Genomic DNA, 27,343 nt, shown 5'->3' with positions numbered 1-27,343 from the left:
CAACAGCACAAAAAACGCTATCTTCTAAATGACAAATATATAACATATAAACATTTTAGAAATTGTTATATATATTGGGGTCGGAATACTGTTGAGAAATAGAATAATGGTATACAGTACCTTGTTACATCTTTTTGTTTATCAGTGGCTACAGAGGGTATTGTAGATTTGTTCTTTGACCTTGATCTAACCATCTCTTCTGCCTGAAAGAAGCATTTCAGATTTTAGTTAGTGATATTAGTTACAATCCTCAAATTTGAATAATAAAATTTATGTTCATTTATTAATACTGTGGATAAGATTTACGAAGAATGTACAGCACGGAAACAAGCCACTAGACCAAACCAGTCTGTGCCGGTATTTTTACTCCACATGAGTCTCCATCCATTCCTTACTCCCTCCCATATCCTTCTATCCCCCTTCTATCCCTTGTGTGAAGGCTTAGCTTCCTCTTGAATCCATCTATACTATTTGATTCAATCATCGCTTCAGGCAGGGAGTTCCACAATATAACTATACTCTGCATGAAGCAGTTCCTCTTAAATTCTCTTTTATGTCCCCTAGTTGCTATCTTATACAGTACTTGTGTCCCCTGGTTACGGACTCCCCAACCAGTGGAAATTATTTATGCTTACCTTTTCAATCCCTTTTATAATTTTAAACATCTCAAAAATGTATTAGAAATGACCAAGTCAATAAAACGAATCGATATCTAAAAAAATATATTTTCTGAGGAGGAGCAAAAGAGACAATCATTTTGAAATGGATGAACCTGCAAGCTTACCCAATTCTAACATTAACCATTAGATCAATTTGAAACTGCACACCTTCAAAAGCGAGGACCTGCCTTGATCTAAAGAAAATATTAATATGAAATTGGCTGAACCTGTGAAGCAAACTGAAATTCTAACAAGTACTGAAGCAACATATAAGGCAGACCTGAATAAAATGCCAGAGGACCTAGCAATATTTGAACGATCGTGTCTTTTATGTATCCTTGCATTCAAAAGTGAAAAGAACCAACACAGTACAGAAAAGATATAATCCAATAAATTTTCCTGAATCAAAGTGCAAAAATGACAACCTCCTGTCATTGATCCACAAACTGGCTAAATCTGGCTATGCTTTCTATCATATTTTTCAGGAATGCCTTTGTGAATGCAGGATGCAAGATATGCAAGATATCATGGTCTATTTCAGCAACTTTCTACAATCAGCTGGACATTCATATGAAACGGTACACCCTCCATGAACATGCAGTGCTAAGGTGCCTGCCATAAACTGAATAGAAATCTGAAGCTCCAATACTTTGCTCAATAAGACAGATTTTTTCCTTTAGTTATCACCTCAATGCTAGTCTAATGGCTGCTACTGAAACACCTGAATGGTCAGCTATTAGGCAATCTCAATTCTTCAGTCATTTTGGACAGTTTCTGAATTACTTATGAGACATCCGTGGCCAGATGGACCAAAGTAATGAAAAAAGAAGAAACTGTTAAGAAATGGAGATTATATAATCATCACAAATTCAACAATAATGGAATTTTATACCTCCTTTTGGTAAAACAAGTATAAAAATAGTCCCTTAATATCAAAGGATCATCACATTGATTGAATTACTATACCATTTTCGTCTATATATGACAAGGGTATTTTTCATTCAGTACAGGCAGTGTAATTTTACCAGGTACTGCAACTTATTCTGTTGAGTGCCAGAAAAATAGAGATCATGTTTCTATTTTCACAGGAATTGACAGATAAATGATTACATTATTATGTGTTGCTAAATAAAGTGCAAGACCATTTTTCGCTTAAGAGCAAATTCTCCTACCTAACGATTTCAATAACTTTCATTTTAACTGTTCAAAACATTAAAATAAAGGAATATTGATTGACACTCTGAATTGCTTAGATGGGTTGGTATATCCACAACAGCTCTAAGCTTTGCTTGCCCATCACTTCATCCTCACCAGGCTCCACTGGCTCCCCCCCTCACTCCTCACTCATTCTGTGACCTCCGGCCTCATTCTCCTGCTCGCTCTTTCATCAGAAAACTTGGGCTGCTATGCATTCCTTACCCCCTCTGTCCTGGCTTTGGAAGCCAAGCCTTCAGTTACTTTGCTCCTAACCTCTGGAGCTTCCTCCCTAAATTCTTCCAACTCATCCCCGAAAAGTCTTTTAAAATCCTATCTCTTTGACCGTGCCTACTGTATCCATTATACTCAATATCCATCACCATCTCTGTAAAGAGCTTTGAGAAGTTAAGCTACATGAAAGGCATTATATAAGTGCAATGCTGTGCCTGCTTTTAATTGTATTAAAGGCTGTTATTTGTGTTACAGTATCTTTATAAATGATGCTCATGAAACATTTGTTTTTCAAAAACATTAAAAAAATACATTTGAATGAGTTCTTTGAAGAACTCCTTAGCACATTATTGTCTGATCTCTCAATTTAAAATTTCTTTAATTTTATCTTTTATTAATGTACAGCAAAATGTTTTACAGATTTACTCAAATAGGCACTTATAACTTCCAGTGAGTCCCAATTCTCAACAGAGCCACCATGAGGATGTAGTATAGTACTACATAGCATGATATTATAGTACAGTACAGAAACCTGTAGTGTATCTGGACATTAAGATGGGCTAACTTCTGCTGGGTATGAAGTAAAGTATATATCCCTTTAGATACAACAGCCAAGATCTCCAGTACTACAGATCTCTGTGAACACCAATGCCTGGAGGTGGCAGAATGACAGCAATTCAGATAATGTTGTTGGCCTGAGACCAATTTATTAACATCATGTTTTCACCCCAAGCACAAACCTGCATAGAAAGGTTCCCATAAGAATAAGACCTTCAAAGATAAGAGCCATCGAACTTGCTATGTACCTTTGGCATCTTGACAAGCAAATGCCCTGTAGTTTGGGACCTCTTGGCAAAACTGCTGTCAGGTTTAACTTCTGCTGGAAGTACCAGCTGAAAAGCCTGAAAAGAAATCAGATAAGAAAATCATATTTATATATTATGCTATTAAAATAACTTACTTGATTTGCTGCTATGTTCTTGATTAAAACGATAAATTAAGTTGATTTTCATATGTAAACTCCCGATACCTCGTCTCTCCAAGGGAAAAAGGCGCAATGATGGGTTACATGGAGTGGAGAGTTAGGCTTATGGGTAAATACATAAATAAATATGCCTTTTTCGGAAAACTTTCTGGAAAACTGATAGCTGCAAACAATTATGATCAGCGTTCTTTAATTTATTCCAATGATTCGCAATAGATTTTTAGCATGGGTTTAAGAGTCTATGCAATAAAGCCTGTAAGCCCGTGGAGGTGGATTGTCTGGTTGCCAAACCCCATCACACGAACATCTGGATTAGGCAGCTAGTGCTGAGTAAGCCAGGTATGCAGCAATGGTCTTGGACCTCGAGAACATCAAGGTGGCTGGCACATTGCAATCTGTCCTGTAAAGGTTTTCCCACCGCACTCAAGGCACATGTCCATCAGATAGCTGATGAAGAAACTCTTGAGGCTTGGGCACAGCTGATGGAAAGCGTTATCGAGAGTCTGACTTTGTGATCACCTTTGTACATCCAGCTCCTGGAATTCACCTTGATTGGTTTGCAGAGAGGTAACCAGCTGCTGATTAAACTTTTAATCTCCAATTGATGGAGCCATCGCTCAATGGGAAGGGATGTGTGATGCTGTGAGCAAGACGATGGTGGCAATGCGCTCATGTGATTCAAGCTCATGTTGCCCATCAGGAAGTTCTCTGGGAGTTCCTGGTACCTACCATCCATCTAGCGAGGGGTCAAAACCACACTTATCGGATGTCAAATAACCAACTAGTGACTATCCTCTTTTTTTTTTTTTTTTTTTTTTTGGGTGGGGGGGGGGGAGTAAGGAACTTGCCAAGGTTTCGCCCTGTGCCTAGTGACTGTCCTCTGGTAAGGAACTTGCCAAGGTTTCGCCTGTGCCTAGTGACTGTCCTCTGGGGGGGGGGGGGGGGAAACTGAACTGGCTGCAAGGTGACGTGCCTGCCAATGGAATGTCAGAATCGAGCCAACCATCTGTGGCGGTCTCGGTAGTCCAGTTCCTGAGCCAGGCAGGTCAGCAGTACTCCAGGGCTCTGCTGATGACAGCACAGACAGACTGGTTCACTGGCAGAACTTGAAGGGAAGACCAGTCATTGGGGGCAGGGGCTATTCCCACTCAGCTCCTGGTTAAACTCCAGCAGTACTCCAACATACACTCCATGCTTTGGGATACTGCTGGAGTCAGTACCTGGCTGACCAAAAAAAAGCATCAAACTGTTTGTAGTTTTTACAAGTTTACCAAAATGTTTGTTTTCTTGTGTAGTGATTGAAATAGGAGGGAGAAGTTTGCTGACATAGGATGCATCATAAGGAGATGATGGCTGGGAATTTAAGCAGCAAGTGACACATGTCCATTCCCTTATCAACTTCAAGATTCAAATGAGATCTCTGAATTCCAGCCTTTTGAAACCCTTTCCCCTTGAATGGTTGATAAGTATACCAGTATTGGTAATCTCTGGAACAACCTTGTCAAAGGGCACCTAATATGCCAGGTTGTGATTGGTTATGACACATCCCACTTGCTGGAAAAATGTATGGATCTTAGGGAATTAATTCAAGCGCACTAATGAAAAGAACATTCATTTCAGTTTACTCTTCAAATGTTTCAAAAACATACCTTTCCTTTAACCATCACTCGGACATATGTTGTTTGTATATCAATATCAAGTAGAGAGGTATCCAAGTATCTGTAGGATTAATTTTAAAAAGAGATTTGAACTAAAATATTATATAGTGCTTTGAAAAATATGTCCAGTGCTACAATGCTTGCCTTGTAGAAACTGTGTACAGTGTCGGTTTCAGGATAAAAGCAGTTTTAAGAAAACATCCAAATATATTTTTAATCTAATTGTTTAGACTAAAGTAAAACAAATGTGTCTGGGGAGACTAATAATCATTATCACTTATTTCAAAATATTTTGTAATAAATGTGTTGTCACACGTTCAATTCCAGCTATGAATTAATAATCTATGTTTGTGAAATCATTTTATGACCTTGGGCCACTTACAATTTTTCAGAATTTCTTCCCTGGTTTCCTGAACGTTTACAGAGCTAAGGTCAGCTCACTTCACTGCTAGTGTATCAGTATATGCAAGACTAAATCTGCATTCAACTGCATACAGTATAGTACGTGCCTACTATCACTGGTTGTGCATATTGCGTGAAGTAAATTTTAAGAGATAGGCAATGCAGCGGAACTAGAAAGGCATGATATTTGTAGATAGTCTGAAGTATAGCATGTTGGAGCATCAATATATGGTGGGATGAGGATTTATGAGTGTAATAACCCCACCCTGCTGAGGTTGACTTGGGGAAGCACCAAGAACATACAAGGTTCTTCCCTTGGAGACAATATTCATTTCTGGCCTGCCCTTATATATTCCTAATGGCAGTTTCTAAATGCCAACTCCAGAGCTGAGGAACCAGGCTGACATCTGCTTTCTTTGCAGTTGTTGCCCAGATGTATACTAAAAACATATATCTCAGTATACATCTGGGCATGTAAACACCTTTATCATATGAGAAAATAAATTTTGCTAAGGAAAATTAGATTTGGTTTTTCAGACTTGCGAAACAAGCAAGAGAGTTGCATTTCTGTGGATTTATTTACGTATGTAAATAGGAAGGTTGAAGCCAGCCAGAAATAAAACAGTCAGGAAGGGAAAGTCAGTAAAGAAAATATCAGAAATAAAGCAGCAAGAACTGCCATAATCTGGAGAAAGATTGAATAAGTGGGAAGGAAAACTGGAGTCAAGACAGAGATCATAGAGTCTGGATGAAAACTGGGGAGGAGATAATAATAATCATAATGATAATCCTTGCATTTCATATAGCACCTTATCACTTCATTGAATGTCTCAAAGCATTTCAAAGGAGATACTATAAAATGGTGTAAATATTTTGTGGACCAACATAGCAGCCAATTTGTGCTCGGCAATAACATACTGCTGCATTCCATAAATGATAGGTTCATTATTAAATCAGTAAAATTACACATTATTGGAAATGATTAACCACCTGGTACACTGCCAAACCATGTCATCCTTAGTGGTGATATACATGGAAATTTAGAGAAGTCTTGAGCTTGTAATATAAACCCACTGCTGTTCAATTTCAAATCATTTAGATGTGAAGTGAAAGAAAGCAAAACAGATAGTAGAACATTTCAGTATTTTTTTCTTACTTTATTACTTTACAATTTTTAAAAGTACAGATTTAAAGTACTGTCATTGTGAATGTCAAAGACTTCTCCAATTGCTCAATGTGGTCTTGGTTCATATGCAGTATTCTCTTTACATTTCCAATTCTTTTTATTTTCTCCCCATTTTTATACTTTCTTTGGACTTAATTAGTTTCCTAATGAAAGACAATGAGGAGTAAATGGAAGGACCTAAATAGTGAAGAGGAATAAAACACAACTCGGAAGGGAACTGACCACATTTTCTAACCACTTATATTGTTCTGCAGTATAACAACAACAACAAGATTCCATTTATAGAGCGCCTTTCACGTTGGGAGGACGTAAATAAGTAAAGAAACAAGTTTATTTCATCCTAGTTTCTTCCAAATAAGTTGCATAAGCAAATTAATCCCTGATGATGACAAATATTTCCTTGTATCATGCAGCACATTTGCGCAAATGAACTCTATGGAATCAATTTCAGTATCTGTTTGCATTCTTATCTGGAACCTAGTATTTTTCCTGGTACCCAGGAATATACAAATTGTCTGCACCATCCAATCAAGTGTGTCAAATTTAAATGACTATTTCAATACCCTTCAACAGCTTAGCAACTTAAATAAAATAACTCCCATTAATATTCAAAGTATTTATCTCCAGACACCAGATTTTCACACATGCATTGATAGGTTAAATTGTTAAAAGATGTAGATGGCTAACCTTTCTCCCATTTTGAGGCACTGTGCAATTACTATCTGGGAATCTCCTGAGAAAGGAACCGTAATGACTGCGTAAATACTGTGGATTACCTTATTTTGCCAAGTTCCTGAAGTAATAGTAATAATACTTGCATTTGATATAGCGCTTTTCACGTCTTATAGACGTCTCAAGGTGCTTCACAGAAGACCGTAAAGTGAATTGACTGTATATTTGTTATAATACCTGTATATGTTAGTAATAACAACAAATTGTGATGCACTCATAACCACTAACAGAACAAACTTATTATGCTGATGTGCTATGGAACTGCACCACTAGATACACAGTACATCCAGCATCCAGTGCTAACATGTCAGCTTCCTATGCTAATGGGACTGTAATGAACACTAAAGGGAGTTTCTCCACGTGTCTTGGCTAATAATCCCTCAGATAACATTGGTCATTCACTCATGGTTGTTTGTAGGATATTCATTTGTCTAAATTATTGGCTGCAATGTTTGCCTGCAAATAGGGAGACACTAAACTTTACAGTATCCAAATTAGATTGAGATCCTAACATATCAAAATTTCTATATCTGGAATGGAATGTGCACACTCTCCCCAAGGGCTAGCCTGTTTTATCTAATTTCAAAGATTATTAGGTGCTGGTTGGCAAGAACCAAGGCTTGGAACCCAAAGGGTGTATTGAGGTGCTGCTGGAGTTTAACCAGCTAAAAATTCATTGTTTGCCATTGACATCTTTTATAAATTAGTAAAACTTCAACCCCAGACAACAACATCCGGATGATTAAATGTATTCAATGACTGCATCATGAAATAAAGCTGACCTGTAAACAGCAAGATCTAAGACAATTTGATTATTTTCCTCATCATCAGTCAATGTGAAATCAATCCTGTAAAGCAAAAACAAGTTAATACTTTCAACGTTGAGTGGAATCCTTCCACAACGAAAGACTTCAGCAACCAAGACAGCAGTGATTTCCTCAGCTAGTGAATTTATAACTTTGATGGGCATTTTACAAAATAAATATATTGAAGAAAATTCATTTTGTATCTATTCTAAAAGAACACACAAAATTAAATCTGTGCAGACCAACATGATAATCGAAAGCTTTGCTGGCACATCATTTTCCTGGCAAAATTCTTTACTCACAAGGGTAATCAATAATTGCATTTTGCCAGGAAAGGTGGTTGAGGCCAGGACACTAATTTAAAAAGCAGTGTGATGCTATAATGGAACATTATTATAATGCAGTGGGATGGGTGTTCTGGAAAGGTGAGATTTGATCAGCCAAAGGGCCTTCTTCATCCAAATCAACCTTATGACTGTGTGTGATCTTGTGAATGTTAAGATGATGGAAGGTGATTGTGATATGACTCCGTCATTGAAATGATCCATGATATTCAACACACTGGCAGGGTAAGCCTCAGTGGTAATATCAACAACAACATTAACAAGATTCCATTTATAGAGCGCCTTTCACGTCGGGAGGACGTCCCAAGGCACTGTACAGTTGGGTCAGGACCCGAGCAAGGGGGAAATGGTGAGGGGAGGGAAGGGAGGGAGCAAGGAGGGGGTAGAGAGTCGAGAGGGGAGCTGAAGGCTCGGTCAAAGAGAAAGGTCTTGAGACGGGTCTTGAAGGAGGAAAGGGAGGAGGCGGCGAAGGCACTGGGGGATAGAGTTCCAGAGCCTAGGGGCTGAGAGGCTGAAGGCCCGGCCACCGATGGTAGGGCGGTTGGGGCGGGGGATGTGGAGCAGACCGGAGCCAGAGGAACGGAGGGTACGGGCAGGTAGGTAGGGGGATAGTAGGTCGGAGAGGTAGGAGGGAGCAAGGCCGTGAATGGCCTTGTAGGTGAGGATGAGGATCTTGAATTCGATCCTCTGGGGGATGGGGAGCCAGTGGAGGCGAGCGAGGGTGGGAGTGATGTGGTCGCGAAGCCTGGTGCGGGACAGTACACGAGCTGCAGAGTTCTGAATGACCTGCAGCTTGTGGAGGGAGGTGCCGGGAAGGCCGGCGAGGAGAGAGTTCCCATAGTCCAGCCTTGAGGTGATAAAGGCGTGGACCAGAGTTTCAGCAGCGTGAGGGGTGAGGTAGTGCCGTAGTCTGGCGATGTTCCGGAGGTGATGGAAGGCGGTGCCAGTTGTGGCGCAGATATGAGGGAGAAAGGACAGCTCAGGGTCGAACAGAACACCGAGGTTCCTGACTGGCTTTGAGAGGTGGAGAGTGCAGCCTTGGATGCTGATGCTGTCAGCGCCTGAGGTGCGGAGGCGCTGACGTGAGCCAATCAGGAGGGCCTCAGTTTTGCGCACGTTGAGCTGAAGAAAGTTGTCTCTCGTCCAGGACTCGATGTCGGACAGGCAGCTGTCAGGACATCGGTGGTCGTGGAGTTGAGGGTAGAGGAGGAAAGGTAGAGTTGGGTGTCATCCGCATACATGTGGAAGTTAACCCCATGTCTGCGGATGATGTCACCAAGGGGGAGCATATAGAGGGTGAAGAGGAGGGGACCGAGGACAGAGCCCTGAGGGACACCGCACGAGACAGTGCGGGGGCTGGAGGAAAAGCCGTTCGTGGAAACAAAGTGAAGACGGTGGGAGAGGTACGACCTAAACCACTCAAGGACAGGGCCTTGAAGGTTGAGGTGGGAGGACAAGCGGTGGAGGAGGATAGCATGGTCGACCGTATCGAATGCTGCCGATAGGTCGAGGAGGACGAGGAGGCAGAGGGAGCCCTGGTCACAGATGGTCAGGATGTCATTGGTGACCTTGACCAGGGCAGTTTCTGTGCTATGGGCAGCACGGAAACCCGACTGAAGGGGTTCGAATAATGAATGGGTGGAGAGGAAAGAGCGCAGCTGGGAGGCGACAACTCTTTCAAGGACCTTGGACAGGAAGGGGAGGTTGGAGATGGGCCGGTAGCTTGATAGCTGCGACGCATCAAGGGAGGGTTTTTTCAAGGTGGGAGTGATGGTGGCAGTTTTTAAGGGAATGGGAACAGAGCCAGAGGAGAGGGACAGGTTGACGATGTCTGTGATATGTGGGGCAAGGAGGTGGAGCTGGGAGATAAGGAGTGGAGTGGGGATGGGGTCAAGGGAGCAGGTGGTGGGTTTCAGGGATAGGATGAGTTTGGTGACAGAGGGTGGGGAAACGGGTACGAAAGTGTGTAGGGGAGGATGGTTAAGAGTCGGAGTGTGGGAGGGAGGGGGTGGGGGGTGGGTGGAGGTTGGAGGGGAAGTGACCGCAGAGCGGATTCCCTTGATTTTGGATTCAAGGAAATCCAGTATCTCCTCAGAGTGAAGGTTGGAGGAGATGACCTGCGCGGGGTGGCGGGGGGGACGGAGGAGTCGGGATGTGGTAGAAAACAGAAGCCTGGGGTTGTTCTTCACCTCCAGAATTATCCTGGAGTAGAAGGACGACTTGGCTGAGGCTAGAGTGGAGCGGTAGATTTTGAGGAGGTCCAGCCAGATTTGTCGGTGGACCGTTAGGCCAGATTTGAGGCAGATGCGTTCAGCAGCCCGCACCTGGCTCTTCAGTGAGTGGAGGTGGGTGGTGAACCAGGGGGAGGAGCGAGAGTAGGAGACAGTATGGGAGGTGATGGGGGCAAGAGTATCGAGTGTGGAGCACAGGGTGTTGTGGAGGAGGGTGAGAGGAGAAGAGGATCAGTGAGGGTTGAAGGCCAGAGGGAGAGGAGTTCAGAGGACTCCAAGGCAGTGGTTAGGGATCACCAATGACAATGATTACATTGCACAAAAAAACACTTCGTAAAACTATACAAGGAAGCAAATTAAATGGAAACAGACTATAAAGCAGGACACTAAAGTATAAAATTGAACCAGAAAAAGAATGAACATCAAATAGAACAGCTTCTGCAGGGTCCCCACTGTTTTCAAGGCCAAAGAGCCCAACTTATCTTGTCATTCTTCTTAAGTTATCATATGGAAACCCAAACTGTATGTACTGCTCCAGTTGTGACAAATCACTATACCGTTTGATCACTTTCATTGGAGTTTGAATTCTGCAGAATTTGTACTCATGTGATTCAGCAAATTGTCTGTCCCATATTCTCGTCACTTTGTTCATTGCTCATGCCAACCTTTTTGGATGTTATGAGATAAATAATATAACTACAGTTAACGGTTAGAAATTCAGAAAAAATAAAACCTGTAACATAAGATCAGCTCATGCTAAAAAATAATAATAATCCTTGATTTTGATATAGAGCCTTATCACGTCGTTGAGACATCTCAAAGCGCTTCACAGAATATATTGTAAAGTGGATTGACAGCGTATCTTACTAGTCGATCTCTACTATCAAAAGAGCTTATTAACCTTAGATATGGCCACTGAATATCTAATATCTAAACGTTTGTTTAGTTTGCTAAATTAGTATTTTTTAAGTAAAAATCTATTTAAAAAATGCTTATAGAGAAAAATGGCAATCACGCTACTTGTGGAATGAGTTCTAATCTGAAATAAAGTGTCAGAGTTGCTTATAGTTACAGTATAAACAGTCAACAATACATAGTTACACAATAATATACACACTTTGTACACTGTTATATTAAATTAACCTATAAATTTTATCAGAGATACAAATCTTGCATTTAGACATTTAGAATAACATTTTCACATACTTCGGCTCATTGACATTCAGGACACGTCCTTCAGCATTGATCAGCATTCGTTGAGGTTTTTGTTTCTTATCTCTGTAATGATAAATATTTAAGACATTCTAATCAATAGAAGAATTATATGAATCAAATAAAATACAATAAATAGCAGTACAAAATAATCTAAAAATAACCAATGTAGTTTGTTTTCTCCTACATCCTTCTTGAAGGTGGTGTCTGCTACAAGTATTTAAATTCAAATGCACTAGCAAGCATTTGGTAATTTACCAACATGTTCACGTTTGAGCCTAGAAAGACAGTAAGCGTCTGGCATACTATTTGGCCAGGCAGCATCGCCATTAAATCCAATATTGTCTGTACTGGACATTGACACACACACACACACTTTATATCAAGTAGTAATCAATAGCATTGGGAGCTCTGTGCATTTTACCCTCTCTCAGCTTCATTGATCGATTTCAAGATCCTCACCCTTGTATTCAAGTCCCTGCACTCCTCTGCACCACCCCTACCTCTCTGACCTCCTCTCTCCTCAAAACAGTACCCGTTGCCTTTGTTGCTCCGGGTCTGGCCTCCTCCTCACCCCCAAGTCCTCCGCTCCACCCTCGGTGGTCATGCCTTCAGCCACTAAGTCCCGAAGCACTGAAACTGCCTTCCTCACTCCCTTCGTCTCGCTCCCTCCCTTCCCATTTTCAGGTCTCTGCTGAAGATCTTTCTTTTCGACCGCGCCTTTGGTCACCTTCCTCCCCCTCCCCCTGGCTCGGTCCCGGGATCCGTTATTGTAAAGCGCTCTGAGATGCCGTCCGGCGTGGAGGGCGCTAAATAAATCCAAGTTGTTGTCCTCAATGTCTCATTGAGGACAATATTCAGGCACAAATTGACTGCTGCATTTGTCCACAAAACACAGTCATGACACTTTACACTATATATACTGTGAAGCACTTTGAGAGGTCCCCCTGACATGAAAGGCGATATACCAAATGTAAGCATTATTATTACAATTTTTATTGCCTCACTGCAATCAAGACTGCAATTTGTTACAATACAATATTAATTTACAATGCAGAATTGGAATAGCTAACCCTGTAGAAGAGTATTTAATTATTTTATTATGGTCAGCCAGGCATCTGACACATACAAAACCCATCACCATGCTTGAGTATAAATTTAATAATTATTTGTTAATTATGTTTACTTGTTCTCTTCTTTGATTTTGCGCTTCTCTTCAAGGTATCTGTGAGTCTCCAGTCTAGATTCAGGGGTGAAAGCTGTAGGCTCCTCCCAGAATGACTTGTTCATTTCGTCTTCATCTATAACCTTGTGGTCTTGTTCCTCTTCACTATGGCCATTGTTTTGCTTATCCTTTGTGTTCTTTCCATGGTCAGATCTACTCAAAAAATAAAAATAGGAGACATAAGGCCCAAAGCGTCACCCAGTTTTAGCCTTTGAAACCATTACAAGCTCAAATTTAATATCACTCAGAAAGTTGAAAAGGTCTTAAATTCAGTCTTAATTTGATAGGAGGCTTTTCAGTCAGTCAGAAGGAGATGAAAGAATTTTTCAAACTGAAACTTTAAGAACAAAACATTCAAGCTACATAAAAGACCTTTTATATGCTAGGGATATAAAATAAAAGGGTTTCTAAAATTAAGGATAAGTGAGTTGCTAATAAAATGTCTAGATATAGAAATTTGGGGGAGACAACATGTTCACAACTGAAAAAATTAAATAAAAAGCTACTGAAATTGTAATGTGTCTTAAGAGATTTGATGCAGTAATTTTAAGATGGAATCTGTTAAAACCAATGTATTTTCCCTCTCCTATTTCTTAAAATTACAAATGAACCACAGTTTTACATACATGGTATTGATATCAGTGTACCAACGTCCATCAAAGCCAGGCTTTCGTTTTTCTTCAGCTTTCTCTTTATTGCCTTTCTTTTCTAAGTACTTCTGTGCTTCTTTTTTTTCTCTGGCTCGCTTTAAGAGATATGCTTGTTGTTGTTCTAAAACTTGTCGTCGCACTTCTGGGTAATCTTGCAGTGCCTGAATCTGTTCAGAGCGGTCTATTTCCTTCCCATCTAACTGCTGTAGTCCAAGAAACAAAAAGAATTCCATGTTCAATAACTTGCTTTGAAACTGGAAGTTGGACTTCAGGTAAAATATGAAAGACCACACCAATTATAAAAAGATAATGCGATTTCCTGGTAATATACAGTGGTTAATTACATTTTCAGACCCTATCTTACTCATTCTTCCAATCGTACAACTCTGTTCTGCACAACCATATTATGGATAAACTACAGATTATGTAGCAAAAAAATCTAAAAGTGAGTTTAAATAATAATTTAGTATTTCAATTAGACGGACATACACACATCTTTTGACCTTCAGCCTCTTCATTTAACTGCTTAAATGAATCACTGCCTTGTAACTCTAGTACAATAAATTCTAATTTCTTCAGTCCAGTAACATTAACAATATTTGCCAGGCCTATTAGATGTGACTCCTCCAGTCCTATCCCTATAGTCAACTATTGCCACACATCTGTCATTTGTCAAGCTAACCCTACTAGCCACATAAATGCTGGATCCATATCCAAGCATCCTAATTTTGTGTGTAGACAACCACCTAGACAAGTATCAATGTTAATAATTAATGTTAACCAAAAGGTGCATTATGATACCAATGAATGTTGGATCCGCAACACCTATATTTGAAAGGGAACACAATGACCCTCTATCTAGGGAGGTCCCTTCACTCTTTGGCAACTCCCTACATCTCCAACCTCCTCACTCCCCAATCCACCACCCGGTGCCTCCACTCAATTGGCACTGTCCTCCTGCTCAATCCCATCATCGGAGGTCACGCTTTCACGCACTACGCCCCGAAACTCTGGAATGCTCTCCCTCAGTCACAGCCTTGCCCCCTCTCTACCCATTTTCATGTCCCACCTGAAAACCTTCCTCTTTGACCGTGCTTACGGCCACCTCCCACACCGGCTTGGAGTCAGGCTCCGCCATTGTTAAGTGCTTTGAAATGCTACCCCGCTGGAGGCCACTATATAAGTGCAAGTTGCTGTTGTTATCTACCTTTAGCTGTGGGAGTGTAGCAATAACAAACTGCCTGTAGCCTTCAAACTCCGTACAGGGATTTCCCATCAGAAATAGTTCTTTCAGATGTACATTGTGTTTCAGCGACGCCACACTGGTCAATTCTCCCACAAAATTAATAGTTAGGTCCAGTTTGTTCAAAAACTCGCAGCCTGCCATGAATAAAAGAAACAAGAAACCACATTAATCTTTCGAGTCTTGCCAATTTTATACCTTTTTTTGTATTGTAGCTAAAATAGACATTACAATATTAAGCTGGATAAATAAGTTGAATGTAAAATCCAATCTCATTTAAATATTTGAGTCATTCATAAAACTTTTATTGCAAATCATCTGAAACTTTCAATTGTCCTCTTATTACTGTGGTTACTTTTTCAGCATTTGAACATCTTCCCTCCAAGTTTGTAAAGATCACAGGGCAATGGGTTTTCTACTGCCCAGGAAAAACATTTTTACTTCCAAGACAAAAACGAGCTATGTTAAAGTGATTGAATATCCACTTTTACAAGGTATTGTAGCCATTTTTTTCATTCATTTTTCTCTGGCAGTAGAAGTAAGAGTAGTTTTCACTGCCACCGCAGGTCAAAAGCATCACTTACCCTTCATCTTAAGATGTACACTGTTCCTATTTTAAACCATAGCTTTTCTTCTCCACAGTTAATGTTCAAAGATCAGTTAATGACTCCAAATGCCTGCCAGCACTGTAAATCTATCACTGCCAAACAGGCATCAACTAAAGATACTTTGGATGATACCATTCGCAAATTGTATTCATATACTATTCTTTATCAAGATGAAGGTATGTCCACCTTTCATAGAATTAGTACCCATGTTGAGCTGCAGGGAAAGGCTATTAGTTTGAATTAGTCTGATGTCTCTATTGCTGTATCAAGCATGCAGTTTCATAATGTCTAGAGCTTTTCTTTTGCTATTGATCAGTCCATGCGAAACATTTCCCTCCTGCCACACCAAGTTTCACAAAACAAACATGCCTTTCAATTTAACGTAAATAGAAAATGATATCCAGTCTGAGTAGTTCTAAAGATTAAATTTTATTGCAATTCAAAATTAGAAACAAAAATAGAACTACCACTTAGTAAATTGCAGATCCATAGGGAACGCTATTGTACCAACGCCAGCATGATTGGAAACTGATAAACAGGATAAACATCAACATGAGGCTGTTGAATGGAGAAGTGATAACAACAACAAGAACTTGTATTTATATAGCACCCCTCACATGGGATAGAACCCAGAGCGCTTGATAAGAGAATAAACTCACACGTTCCAGCACCTTGTCATCAAGATTTAGGTGTCAATTTGACTCCGATGGTACCACTTTGATCTCAGTCTGTGACACAGACAATAGGATACTTAGTCCAGGTGGACACTCCAGCGCAGACAACAATTTGCACAAAAGAGTGAAGCCCTGTTATCAGGTGCTTCATTACAGCATGAATTCAATTATATTGCAGTTGCAGAGTGGACCATAGTCATTGGGCATGTACACAGCCAGCCTATTCACATCTCGTAGTCAGCTGGCTTTCAAGCCATTAGTTCGTTGGTTCATTAGTCTCCACTCCCACTCAGCCTTTGTAAACAGCTTTGAGAAGTTCTCCCAACATGATCGGCACTGTACAAGGGTAAACTGTTGCTGCTGTTGTTGATGTTAAAGATCTCACTGCACAAAGTAGGAAATTTACCCAGTGTTACAACATACTTTGTCTCCCCTTTTCAACAATATACTATGATCATTGCGTTTCTCTCAAGCTGTCCCGGCATTCTCTTACTCCACCCAAAAGACATAAAGACTTAACGGAAAGAAAATCATTATTTTTAAAGAGCAGATAAACTGTCCTGCTTCAATTCATTCTCTTTACTCTACAAGCTTATCATGTAATCATTTTTTCTTGATGTTTCTAGTTTTCAGTGAGGGCAATACTATTCACCTTTAATTGTGCTACAATATTAGCCTTGGCTCTTCATTGGGTTTCTCAATATAAAAAAGGTATAATTTGTTTTAACATTTTAGAAGAGCAAGAATTACTTATTTCAAATTTATTTTACTATATGATGTCCACAAAGTCCTGTTACCCCATGTTTTTTTGTAGAGTGCACTGACCAACAACTGAAACATAATGAAAGAATTATGATCACTGTATTTAGAAGTACTTAATTGTATTCAGCACAAGTGTTTAACTGTACTTAGACTTCCAGACATCCAGAGGATTGGTGTGATTGCAATCATTTTCATGACAGATAATGATCCGTCGCTATGTTCAGTATGATATCTTCCGTAACATGGATGGAGTGACGAGGCAAAATGCCACCTTGTTTCAGCTCCTCCGTAGTCTCATATCACTGTTTTGTAATGGGGTAAAAGGACTTTGTGAACACACTGTACATTGAAGTAAAATTGTACTCAAATCTAGAAACTGTACATTAATAGAGAAAAATTATATAGCTGCAATTATAGTTTTGTTCAGATCTGAAGGTGCCTATTAATAATAATAATAATCCTTTCATTTGATATAGCGCTTTTCACTTCTTCTAGACGTTTCAAAGTACTTCACAGGATAGACTGTAAAGTGAATTGACTGTATATTTGTTGGCGAAACACGGCAGCCAATTGCGCACAGCAGTTTCCCACAAACAGTCTTGAATTGAAATGACCAATTTATAATTTTTTTTCTTGAGGGATTATTATCAGGCGTGTGGAGTAAGGAAACTTACCCAAGGTTTGCTGGTAATGCAATCGAACCCAGGTCTCTCGCTTGCAAAATATACAATAGTAAGCACCTGAATGGTTATGGTTGACTTACCTTCTAAATTTTCTATGCACTCGATGTTGTTTAAAGCTAGATTGAGGTATTCTAGTTTCTTCAATTTACCAAGATTCTCTGTAAAATAAACAAAATCCTAATAACATAAGGCAGTCAACTGTGTCACCTAAGAAATTATCAAAGCTCAAATCCATTAGGTGAAGTACAGGAAACTAATTTACAACCATAGAAATGTACTCGCAGCAAAGTGCAAAAATGGAATCAAAGCCTTTAGGAGAGAGGAGAAAAGTTATGTAAAATCTATAGTAATATTTTTAAATCAATGTGCTTTTTTAATTATGCAATGTTGATGGTGAGAAGAGTATTTAGTCCACAATAGCGCAACTTTTGGTGAAATGTCTGAATTGTGTTGAATTATACTGCTTACCAAGTAGTGCAGAATCTAGCCATCTCCAAAATGAACAAATATTTCTGTTTTCCAACACCTATTGGTGATCCTTTTTTGTTTTCAACTGTTAAAATTCCACAGATTAAAATATATGATTTTAATTGAAATTAAAATAAATAAATTAGTGTTGGTAAAAGCCTACAGCACCTGGCATTCCCAGGCGGTCTCCCATCCAAGTACTAACCAGGCCTGACCCTGCTTCGCTTCCGAGATCAGACGAGATCGGGCGTGTTCAGGGTAGTATGACCGTAGACATTGGAGCATCACAATTAACAACACTTAAACCACTACAGCTTCTGGGTCTAAGTGAGGGCAGATTTTTTATTGCAACTTTGGCCATAAATAATATAACAACAACAACAAATTACATTTGCATAGGGACCTTTCCCATCAGGAGCATGTACCAAGGCGCTGGAATACAACTTCATCTTAATCAAAACATCTGCTCATTTCAGCTCTAATGCAATATATCTAGCAATGCTTTTTGCCTCTTTTCAAATTGTGTCATGGGATCTTTAACGTCCACCGGACAGAAAATAGACAGATGGCACCTTGGGTTAACAATCCACCTCAAAGATGAAGATAATGCAACACTCCCCCCAATTGAACAACAAAGTTATGCTTATTTGTATAATTCCTTTCACGTCGGGAGGATGTCCAAAAGCGCTGGATAGTCAGTGTTTCAGACCCGAGCTGGGTGTTGTGATCGTGGAGGGTGGAGGGCCAGGGAGAAGCAGGAGGATCGAAAGCACCGTCGAAGAGAAGGGTCTTGAGATGGAATTTGAAGGTGGCAAGGGAGGGGGCGAGGTGATGGGACTGCGGGATGGAGTTCCAGAGGGTAGGATCCCATGCATTATCTTCATCTTTGAGGAGGATTGTTAACCCAATGCCTGCCCGCCAATAGTGGGGTGAGAGAGGCGGGGGATGTGAAGCTCGCCGGAGCCCGCTGAGCATAGGGAGTAAGCAGGATGGTAGGGGGTTAAGAGGTTGCAGAGGTAGGGGGAAGCAAGGCCTTGGAGGGTTTTGAACGTGAGGATCAAGATCTTGAACTGTATCCTCTGTGATAGGAAACCAGTGGAGTCGGGCGAGGATGGAGGGGATAAGGTCACAGAGCCTGGTGCGGGAGAGGGCACGGGCTGCAGAGTTCTGGATGATCTGTAGCCTACGGAGGGAAGAGTTGAGGAGGCCGACAAACAAGCCGAAGCCCGACAAACAAGTTGGAGCCCGCTGAGCAGAGGGAGCGGACAAGAACAATACAATACAATCTTTCATTTATAAAGCATCTTTCACATTGGGAGGATGTCCAAAGATGCTTAGCAATACTGGCCTGGCACCCGAGCTGGGGTGGCAGCTGAGAAAGGTGGGGAGGATGTAGAGGCACGTCTTGAGACAGCCCATAAATGCGGTGAGAGAGGGAGCGAGTGCACACTATACTGCCCTAGAGTATCAAATTGAAACACGGAGATTAAACCAACAACTCTCCGATTCAGGGTAATCTAGGGTGAGATCCAAAGCATCACTCTATAAACTTTCTCAGTAAACCAGCCAGACTTACCAAGTTTAGGAATCAGGTTATTTTGGAAATAGAGGATTTTTAGATCTCTGCACCATCTGTCAATGTGTTCGATTTTCTCAATATCTTGCTGGTGCAAAGAAATTTCTTCTAATGTAGATATCTCACAGTTATTGTGTTCTGATCGTTGTCTCACCAGATCTTCTGTAACTGTAAAACATTATCATAAAATCATAGAATTATACAGCACAGAAGGCCATTCGAAAACAGGTTTCACTGAATTTCCATTTCAGAATGCTTTCCATGTAATTAACTGTAGGAATTCATGTACAATTGTTTAGGATGTTGAATGTATTAAACGTGAGTAAATAAAAAAGTTTAGGATCTGTACAGTGGAATCAGTTAAATTATAATTAGTGATTGCATTTATACTGAACAACATTTCAGTGCATTGATGAGTTACATATAATACATGATTTCTATTTTGTGATTGAGAACAGGACAATAGGACTAAAGTTTGCATTCAATTTGCCAAACAAATCACAATGTTTGTGAGTTTAATAGATGCTGAGATGGAGGATTAAATAAGATTCTTGACTATCAAAGCTCATACATAAAGCTTCTTGATTTTTTAAAAAATAATAATAATCCTTGCATTTCATATAGCATTTTTCACATCTTATAGATGGCTCAAAGCGCTTCACAGAATATACTGTAAAGTGAATTGACTGTATAGTATATGTGTGGGCGAACGCGGCAGCCAATTTCGCACAGCAGTGTCCCACAAACAGTCATAGATTGAAAATGACCAATTTATTATTGTTTTTGTTTTAAGACTTCACAACTGATCCACAAGGGAACAATTACATATTTTTTGGTCCGTAGGGTGTCCGTCATCTGTACAAACCCACGGCCATACTTCAGAGTATCCAAACCAGATATATCCACCTTGGGGGGGGGGGAGGTAAGTGGGGTCACCTTGGAGTTGAACTGACTTGAAGGTGACATATTGGATAATGTAAGGTCAGAATTGAGCCAACGCTCATCATGATATGAAGTGAATTTGACTGGAATTCCAGCTTAAATGAAAAGAAATGTTGTATGTGGGTTGAAATTGAGTTTTTCTCCATGTCTGGTGTTGGTTGAAAGAAAAAGCCTACAGCACCTGGTATTCCCAGGCGGTCTCCCATCCAAGTACTAACCAGGCCTGACCCTGCTTAGCTTCCGAGATCAGACGAGATCGGGCGTGTTCAGGGTAGTATGGCCGTAGGCATCCGAGCATCAGAATTGACAACACTTAAACCACTACAGCTTCTGGGTCCAAGTAAATGTAGCGCCTCTTGCTCTGTCTCCACTGACTTCTCTCTCCTCAAACAACCTCTCCCTCTACATCCACTCTGTCACCACGTCCATGGCCACCCCATGACCTGGTGAATACCCAGGGCATGATTATCTCGGACATCACCATCACTGACAGCGCCGTCTCGGACCATTACTTAATCTCCTTAACTCCACAATCACAAACTCGAAATTCAAGGATTGGTGCTTGTCCTCCTATTGGGCAACCGAGTGGAGAATCTTATTGTACCATAAAAAGGCACTAATTACATCAGGTAATAGAGTATAATAATAAATAATAATAATAATCCTTGCATTTGATATAGCGCTTTTCACGTCGGGAGGACGTCCCAAAGCGCTTCACAGAACACACTACAATTCCCATTGGGTGCCCTAATTCGGGGAGGGGCTCAATGCCCGTAAAAGAACAAGCGCCACGTGCTCATGGTCGCTATTTTTTGACCTGATAACAACAAACGTACGTGCTCTGCCTATTGACGAGCAGTAATCAGAGGTTGGTTCTTTGTGCACTTTTACATTAACCTGATTACAAGTGGCTGCTATATGTAGTATTAGTTTGACAAATGTTTGTTATCTCATAGTTGCTGTTTGTTGATACTTATCATGTTGTTTAAGATTTAATTCCGAGAGTTGTGGATTTCATTGAAGCTACAATGAAATTCCATAAGAACATAAGAAATGCTAGAGGAAAAAAGACCAAGGTCCATCGAGTTCATCTTCCATCTTCCTGGCGGTCACATGCACATATGTACTATATCCCACAATGTTATTTCCTAAAAGAACACTATCTAATCTGTATTTGAAAAAATCAACACTTCCAGCTTCAACTGACTGCCTAGGGAGCCTGTCCACAGGTTCACTATTCGCTCACTGGAATAGTGAGTTTTACTTAAGTTTACTGAGCTGTGGTTACTCAAGCTTTCTGTATAAAACAAAGGAGAGAATACACAAAGAGGTTCAGCCTAGGTCACAGAGGTGTAAAATAAACATCTGATTGACTGAAGCTTCCCAATTTGGTTTAATTTAAATAGCAATTGGTAGTGCCTTTTGATGTGGAAGAACTCATTAGTCAAATTGCACATAGTTATAGGGATTTGCATTCATCAGTGAGGATGGAACACCCAGGTAACTCTGTGAGGGGGAGCCATATTGTGGGTGTACATATTGTGGGTGTACATATAGAGGTGAAGAACCATCTCATTCCGACCTGCTCCATGTCCTCCTCGCCCAACAATCGGTGGTCGGGCCATCAGCTTCACCGCCCCCACACTTTGGTACTCCAACCCTTCAATTCCCTCCCTCCCTTGCCTCCTTCAAGGCACGTCTCAAGATCCTTCTCTTCGACCGTGCATGACGTTCAGCCAGGAAGAGCGAGGAAATAAGATGTGGAACTTATAATATACACAAAATATACAGTCAATTCATTTTACAATATATTCTGTGAAGCACTTTGAGACGTCTCGAACACGTGATGAAGCGCTATATCAAATGCAAGATTTTTTATTATCAACTTGTCTTTCATTCATAGCAAAAACAAACAAACATACAGAAAGATTTAGGTCAAATACCACCTTAAATGAAAAGAAACACTTCATGTTGGTTTAAGTTTAGTTTTTCTCAATGATTAAAAAAAGCCTACAGCACCTGGTATTCCCAGGCGGTCTCCCATCCAAGTACTAACCAGGCCTGACCCTGCTTAGCTTCCGAGATCAGACGAGATCGGGCGTGTTCAGGGTAGTATGGCCGTAGGCATTAGAGCATCAGAATTGACAACACTTAAACCACTACAGCTTCTGGGTCCAAGTAAATGTAGCGCCTCTTGCTCTGTCTCCACTGACTTCTCTCTCCTCAAACAACCTCTCCCTCTACATCCACCCACGTTCATGGCCACCCCCTTGACCTGGTGATTAGCCGGGGCCTCAGGATCTCGGACCTCACCATCACCGACAGAGCCATCTTGGACCATTACTTTATCTTATCTTACGTAACTCCACCATCACCACACAATCCATCTCCTTCTGCAACAGGAAATAAATCTCCCAGCACTCCCTCTCTGCTGCCCTGGAGTCATCTGAATTCGTCCCCTCTGGGCTTCCACCTGCACAGACGGATCCACCTTGATCACTCTCCTCCACAATCCCCTCTCCACCACTCTCGAACCCCTTGCGCCCTCTCCTCACCTCCCGAACCACCTCCTACTCACACAACCCACCCTGGTACACCAGCCACCTCCACTCCCTCAAGTCACACGTGTTGCCACCCAACGCCCGTGGCTCAAATCGAATGTAATGGTCCGTTGACGGATCTGGCTGGACCACATCAAAACATACCGCCTCTGCCGTCACCTCCAGCAAATCATCCTTCTGGTCCAAAATAATCTTGGAGGCCAAGGACAACCCCAGGCTTCTCGTCTCCACCACCAACCTTCTAACTCCTCGCCCATCTCGCCTCCAATGCCAACAGCCAGGAAATGCTGGACTTCCTCAAAACCAAAATCAAGAGGATCCACTCAGCTGCCTTTGCCCTCCCAACCGCGAGCACTTCCACATCCCTTCCTCCACACCTTCTAACCTGTCTTCCCCTCTCGCAACACATTATAATCCACATGAAACCCATCACCTGCTCCCTTGATCGCATCGATACCCCTCTCCTTACCTCCCAGCTCCATCTCTTTGCTTCATTCACCGACATCATCAACCTCTCCCTGTCCACTGGCACCATTACCACCGCCTTACAAAAAGCCGGTATCACCCCTGTCCTCAAAAAACCTTCCCTGGGCCCATCTCCAACTTCCCTTTCCTTTCCAAACTCCTCCACCATCTCTCCTCTCACCTCAATCTTCATGGTTCTGTCCTTGTTCAGATCCTATCTCTCAAACCGTCTCCACTTTGTCTCCACAAACAGCTTCTCCTTCAGCCTCCGCACCAGCTCCACCCCTTTGCCCCCTACTCACAGAACAGGCCTGACCCTCCCGCTTAGCTTTCGAGATCAGACGAGATTGGGCGTGTTCAAGATAGTATGGCCATAGACATTGGAGCATCACAATTTACAACACTTCATGAGTTACACAGAATATTTGCATTTGATTTCCATTTTGTGATTGAGAACAGGACAATAGGACCTAAAGTTTGCATTCAATGTGCTAAACAAATCACAATGTTTGTGAGTTTAATAGATGCAGAGATGGAGGATTAAATAAGATTCTTGACTATCAAAACTCATACATAAAGTTTCTTGTGACAATTTTTTTAAAATTCGGACTAAACAACCAAACCACAAGGAATCAATGACATATTTTTTGGTCCGTAGGTTGTCCGTCATCTGTAGAAACCCACTGCCATACTTCAGAGTATCCAAACCAGATATATCCACCTGGGGGGGGCGGGAGAGGTAAGTGGGGTCACCTTGGAGTTGAACTGGCTTGAAGGTGACATATTGGATAATGTAAGGTCAGAATTGAGCCAACGCTCATCATGATATGAAGTGAATTTGACTGGAATTCCAGCTTAAATGAAAAGAAATGTTGTATGTGGGTTGAAAATGAGTTTTTCTCCATGTCTGGTGTTGGTTGAAAGAAAAAGCCTACAGCACCTGGTATTCCCAGGCGGTCTCCCATCCAAGTACTAACCAGGCCTGACCCTGCTTAGCTTCCGAGATCAGACGAGATCGGGCGTGTTCAGGGTAGTATGGCCGTAGGCATTAGAGCATCAGAATTGACAACACTTAAACCACTACAGCTTCTGGGTCCAAGGAAATGTAGCGCCTCTTGCTCTGTCTCCACTGACTTCTCAGGGCTCTGTCCTCGGTCCCCTCCTCTTCACCCTCTATATCTCCCCCTTGGTGACATCATCCGCAGACATGGGGTTAACTTCCACATGTATGCCGATGACACCCAACTCTTCCTTTCCTCCTCTACCCTCAACTCCACGACAACTTTTTTCAGCTCAACGTGCGCAAAACCGAGGCCCTCCTGATTGGCTCGCGTCAGCGCCTCTGCACCTCAGGCGCTGACAGCATCAGCATCCAAGGCTCCACTCTCCACCTCTCAAAGCCAAACAGGAACCTCGGCGTTCTGTTCGACCCTGAGCTGTCCTTTCTTCCCCACATCCGCGCTACAACCGGCACCACCTTCCATCACTTCCGAAACATCGCCAGACTACAGCACTACCTCACCCCTCACGCTGCTGAAACTCTGGTCCACGCCTTTATCACCTCAAGCTGATATGGAACGCTCTCCTCGCCGGCCTTCCCGGCACTCCTCCACAAGCTGCAGGTCATTCAGAACTCTGCAGCTCATGTACTGTCCCGCACCAGGCTTCGGGACCACATCACTCCCACCCTCGCTCGCCTCCACTGGCTCCCCATCCCCCAGAGGATCGAATTCAAGATCCTCATCCTCACCTACAAGGTCATTCACGGCCTTTCTCCCTTCTACCTCTCCGACCTACTATCCCCCTACTTACCTGCCCGTACCCTCCGTTCCTCTGGCTCCGGTCTGCTCCACATCCCCCGCCCCAACCGCCCTACCATTGGTGGCCGGGCCTTCAGCCTCTCAGCCCCGAGGCTCTGGAACTCCATCCCCCAGTGCCTTCGCCACCTCCTCCCTCCTACTCCTCCCTTCAAGGCCGGTCTCAAGACCTTTCTCTTTGACCGAGCCTTCAGCTCCCCTCTCGACTCTCTACCCCCTCCTCGCTCCCTCCCTCCCCTCCCCTCACCCTGACCATGTCCCCCCTGCTCGGATCCTGACCCAACTGTCCAACGCCTTGGGACGTCCTCCCGACGTGAAAGGCGCTCTATAAATGAAATGAAAATTAAATCTTGTTGTTCTCTCTCCTCACACAACCTCTCCCTCTGCATCCACTCTGCCACCCACGTCCATGGCCACCCCTTGACCTGGTGATTACCTGGTGATGACCTCTCTCACACACTCTCCTTCTGTTTCTCTGATTCACTCTCCGTTTCTCGATTTCAATTTTAATTGTTCTTTCGCTATTTCTCCCTCACACACAATCTCTATTCTATATTCTTGATTATATTCTTCCATTAAATCACAACTACATTATTGTATGATTATATCTCATCCCCTCTCTCTATTTTTCTCCCTCCCCACACGCTCTCTATTTCTCCTTCTCAATTTCACTCACTCTATCTCTTATTTCTCTCTCAAATGTTTCTTTCTGTCTTTATTTCTCGCTCCATTACGCCATCTATTCTCTTTATTTCTCCTCTGATTCTTTCTCACTCACTCCCTCTATTTCTTTCTCCATTATTCTCTCTCTATAGATATATATTTCTTTCTATTTCTCTCTTTAAGTTGTCTCATTATTTCTCTCTAATTTACTTGACAATAATATTGCTGTAACATCTCGGAGCTGTGTTTACATCGTCACTGAACTGCTGTGCCGCTCACACTCACTCAGCACCATGGTTGTTCCGCTGTTGCTATGGCAATCACAGTCCACCGCCCCCACACTTCCGGTAAACCGTGGGCATCTGCTCGCGCAACACCGGAAATATCGACGGGACAAGACAGAGCAGCGGAGGTCTGACGTGTTTATCACTGTCACACCCCCCAACCCCATCACTGTCACACCCACCAACCCCATCACTGTCACACCCCCCAACCCCATCACTGTCACACCCCCCAACCCCATCACTGTCACACCCACCAACACCATCACTGTAACACCCCCCAACCCCATCACTGTCACCCACCCCCAACCCCATCACTGTAACACCCCCCAACCCCATCACTGTCACACCCACCAACCCCATCACTGTCACACCCCCAACCCCATCACTGTCACACCCACCAACCCCATCACTGTCACACCCCCCAACCCCATCACTGTCACACCCACCAACCCCATCACTGTCACACCCCCAACCCCATCACTGTCACACCCACCAACACCATCACTGTCACACCCCCAACCCCATCACTGTCACACCCCAAACCCATCACTGTCACACCCCCCAACCCCATCACTGTCACACCCACCAACCCCATCACTGTCACACCCCCAACCCCATCACTGTCACACCCCCAACCCCATCACTGTCACACCCCCAACCCCATCACTGTCACACCCACCAACCCCATCACTGTCACACCCCCAACCCCATCACTGTCACACCACCAACCCCATCACTGTCACCCCCCAACCCATCACTGTCACACCCACCAACCCCATCACTGTCACCCCCAACCCATCACTGTCACACCCCAACCCATCACTGTCACACCCCCAACCCATCACTGTCACACCCACCAACCCCATCACTGTCACACCCCCAACCCCATCACTGTCACACCCACCAACCCCATCACTGTCACACCCCCAACCCCATCACTGTCACACCCACCAACACCATCACTGTCACACCCACCAACCCCATCACTGTCACACCCACCAACCCCATCACTGTCACACCCCCAACCCATCACTGTCACCCACCAACCCCATCACTGTCACACCCCCAACACCATCACT

At 42.5% G+C, this 27,343-nt stretch overlaps 1 protein-coding gene and 4 non-coding genes across 5 annotated transcripts in view; all 5 read right to left on the bottom strand.

The window, feature by feature from the left end:
• The window catches only part of dnaaf11 (dynein axonemal assembly factor 11), a 33,475-nt gene extending 7,162 nt beyond the window's left edge, over positions 1 to 26,313 (bottom strand). Inside the window, exons 1-11 of the mRNA XM_007900906.2 lie at positions 26,266 to 26,313; positions 19,533 to 19,700; positions 17,569 to 17,646; positions 14,726 to 14,898; positions 13,495 to 13,721; positions 12,830 to 13,021; positions 11,638 to 11,709; positions 7,833 to 7,898; positions 4,722 to 4,791; positions 2,894 to 2,989; positions 121 to 203 (exon numbers count right to left, since the gene is read on the bottom strand). Coding sequence (XP_007899097.2) covers positions 121 to 203; positions 2,894 to 2,989; positions 4,722 to 4,791; positions 7,833 to 7,898; positions 11,638 to 11,709; positions 12,830 to 13,021; positions 13,495 to 13,721; positions 14,726 to 14,898; positions 17,569 to 17,646; positions 19,533 to 19,700; positions 26,266 to 26,275 — 1,235 coding nt within the window. The 5' untranslated portion in view covers positions 26,276 to 26,313. The remainder of the gene's footprint in view (positions 1 to 120; positions 204 to 2,893; positions 2,990 to 4,721; positions 4,792 to 7,832; positions 7,899 to 11,637; positions 11,710 to 12,829; positions 13,022 to 13,494; positions 13,722 to 14,725; positions 14,899 to 17,568; positions 17,647 to 19,532; positions 19,701 to 26,265) is intronic.
• Positions 18,113 to 18,231, bottom strand: LOC121848190. The gene has a single exon (XR_006084908.1). It is a non-coding gene; the product is annotated as a 5S ribosomal RNA (ribosomal RNA).
• Positions 20,644 to 20,762, bottom strand: LOC121848188. Its single transcript, XR_006084906.1, has one exon. It is a non-coding gene; the product is annotated as a 5S ribosomal RNA (ribosomal RNA).
• LOC121848177 lies at positions 22,482 to 22,600 on the bottom strand. The gene has a single exon (XR_006084896.1). It is a non-coding gene; the product is annotated as a 5S ribosomal RNA (ribosomal RNA).
• Positions 24,429 to 24,547, bottom strand: LOC121848167. The gene has a single exon (XR_006084895.1). It is a non-coding gene; the product is annotated as a 5S ribosomal RNA (ribosomal RNA).
• Positions 26,314 to 27,343: the final 1,030 nt, after the last annotated feature.

This window comes from Callorhinchus milii, unplaced genomic scaffold, assembly GCF_018977255.1.
Source record: "Callorhinchus milii isolate IMCB2004 unplaced genomic scaffold, IMCB_Cmil_1.0 Scaffold2, whole genome shotgun sequence".
In the NCBI taxonomy this organism is placed as follows: domain Eukaryota; kingdom Metazoa; phylum Chordata; class Chondrichthyes; order Chimaeriformes; family Callorhinchidae; genus Callorhinchus; species Callorhinchus milii.
The sequence above is the reverse complement of the archived record's forward strand: the minus strand, read 5'-3'. Positions and strand labels throughout refer to the sequence as shown.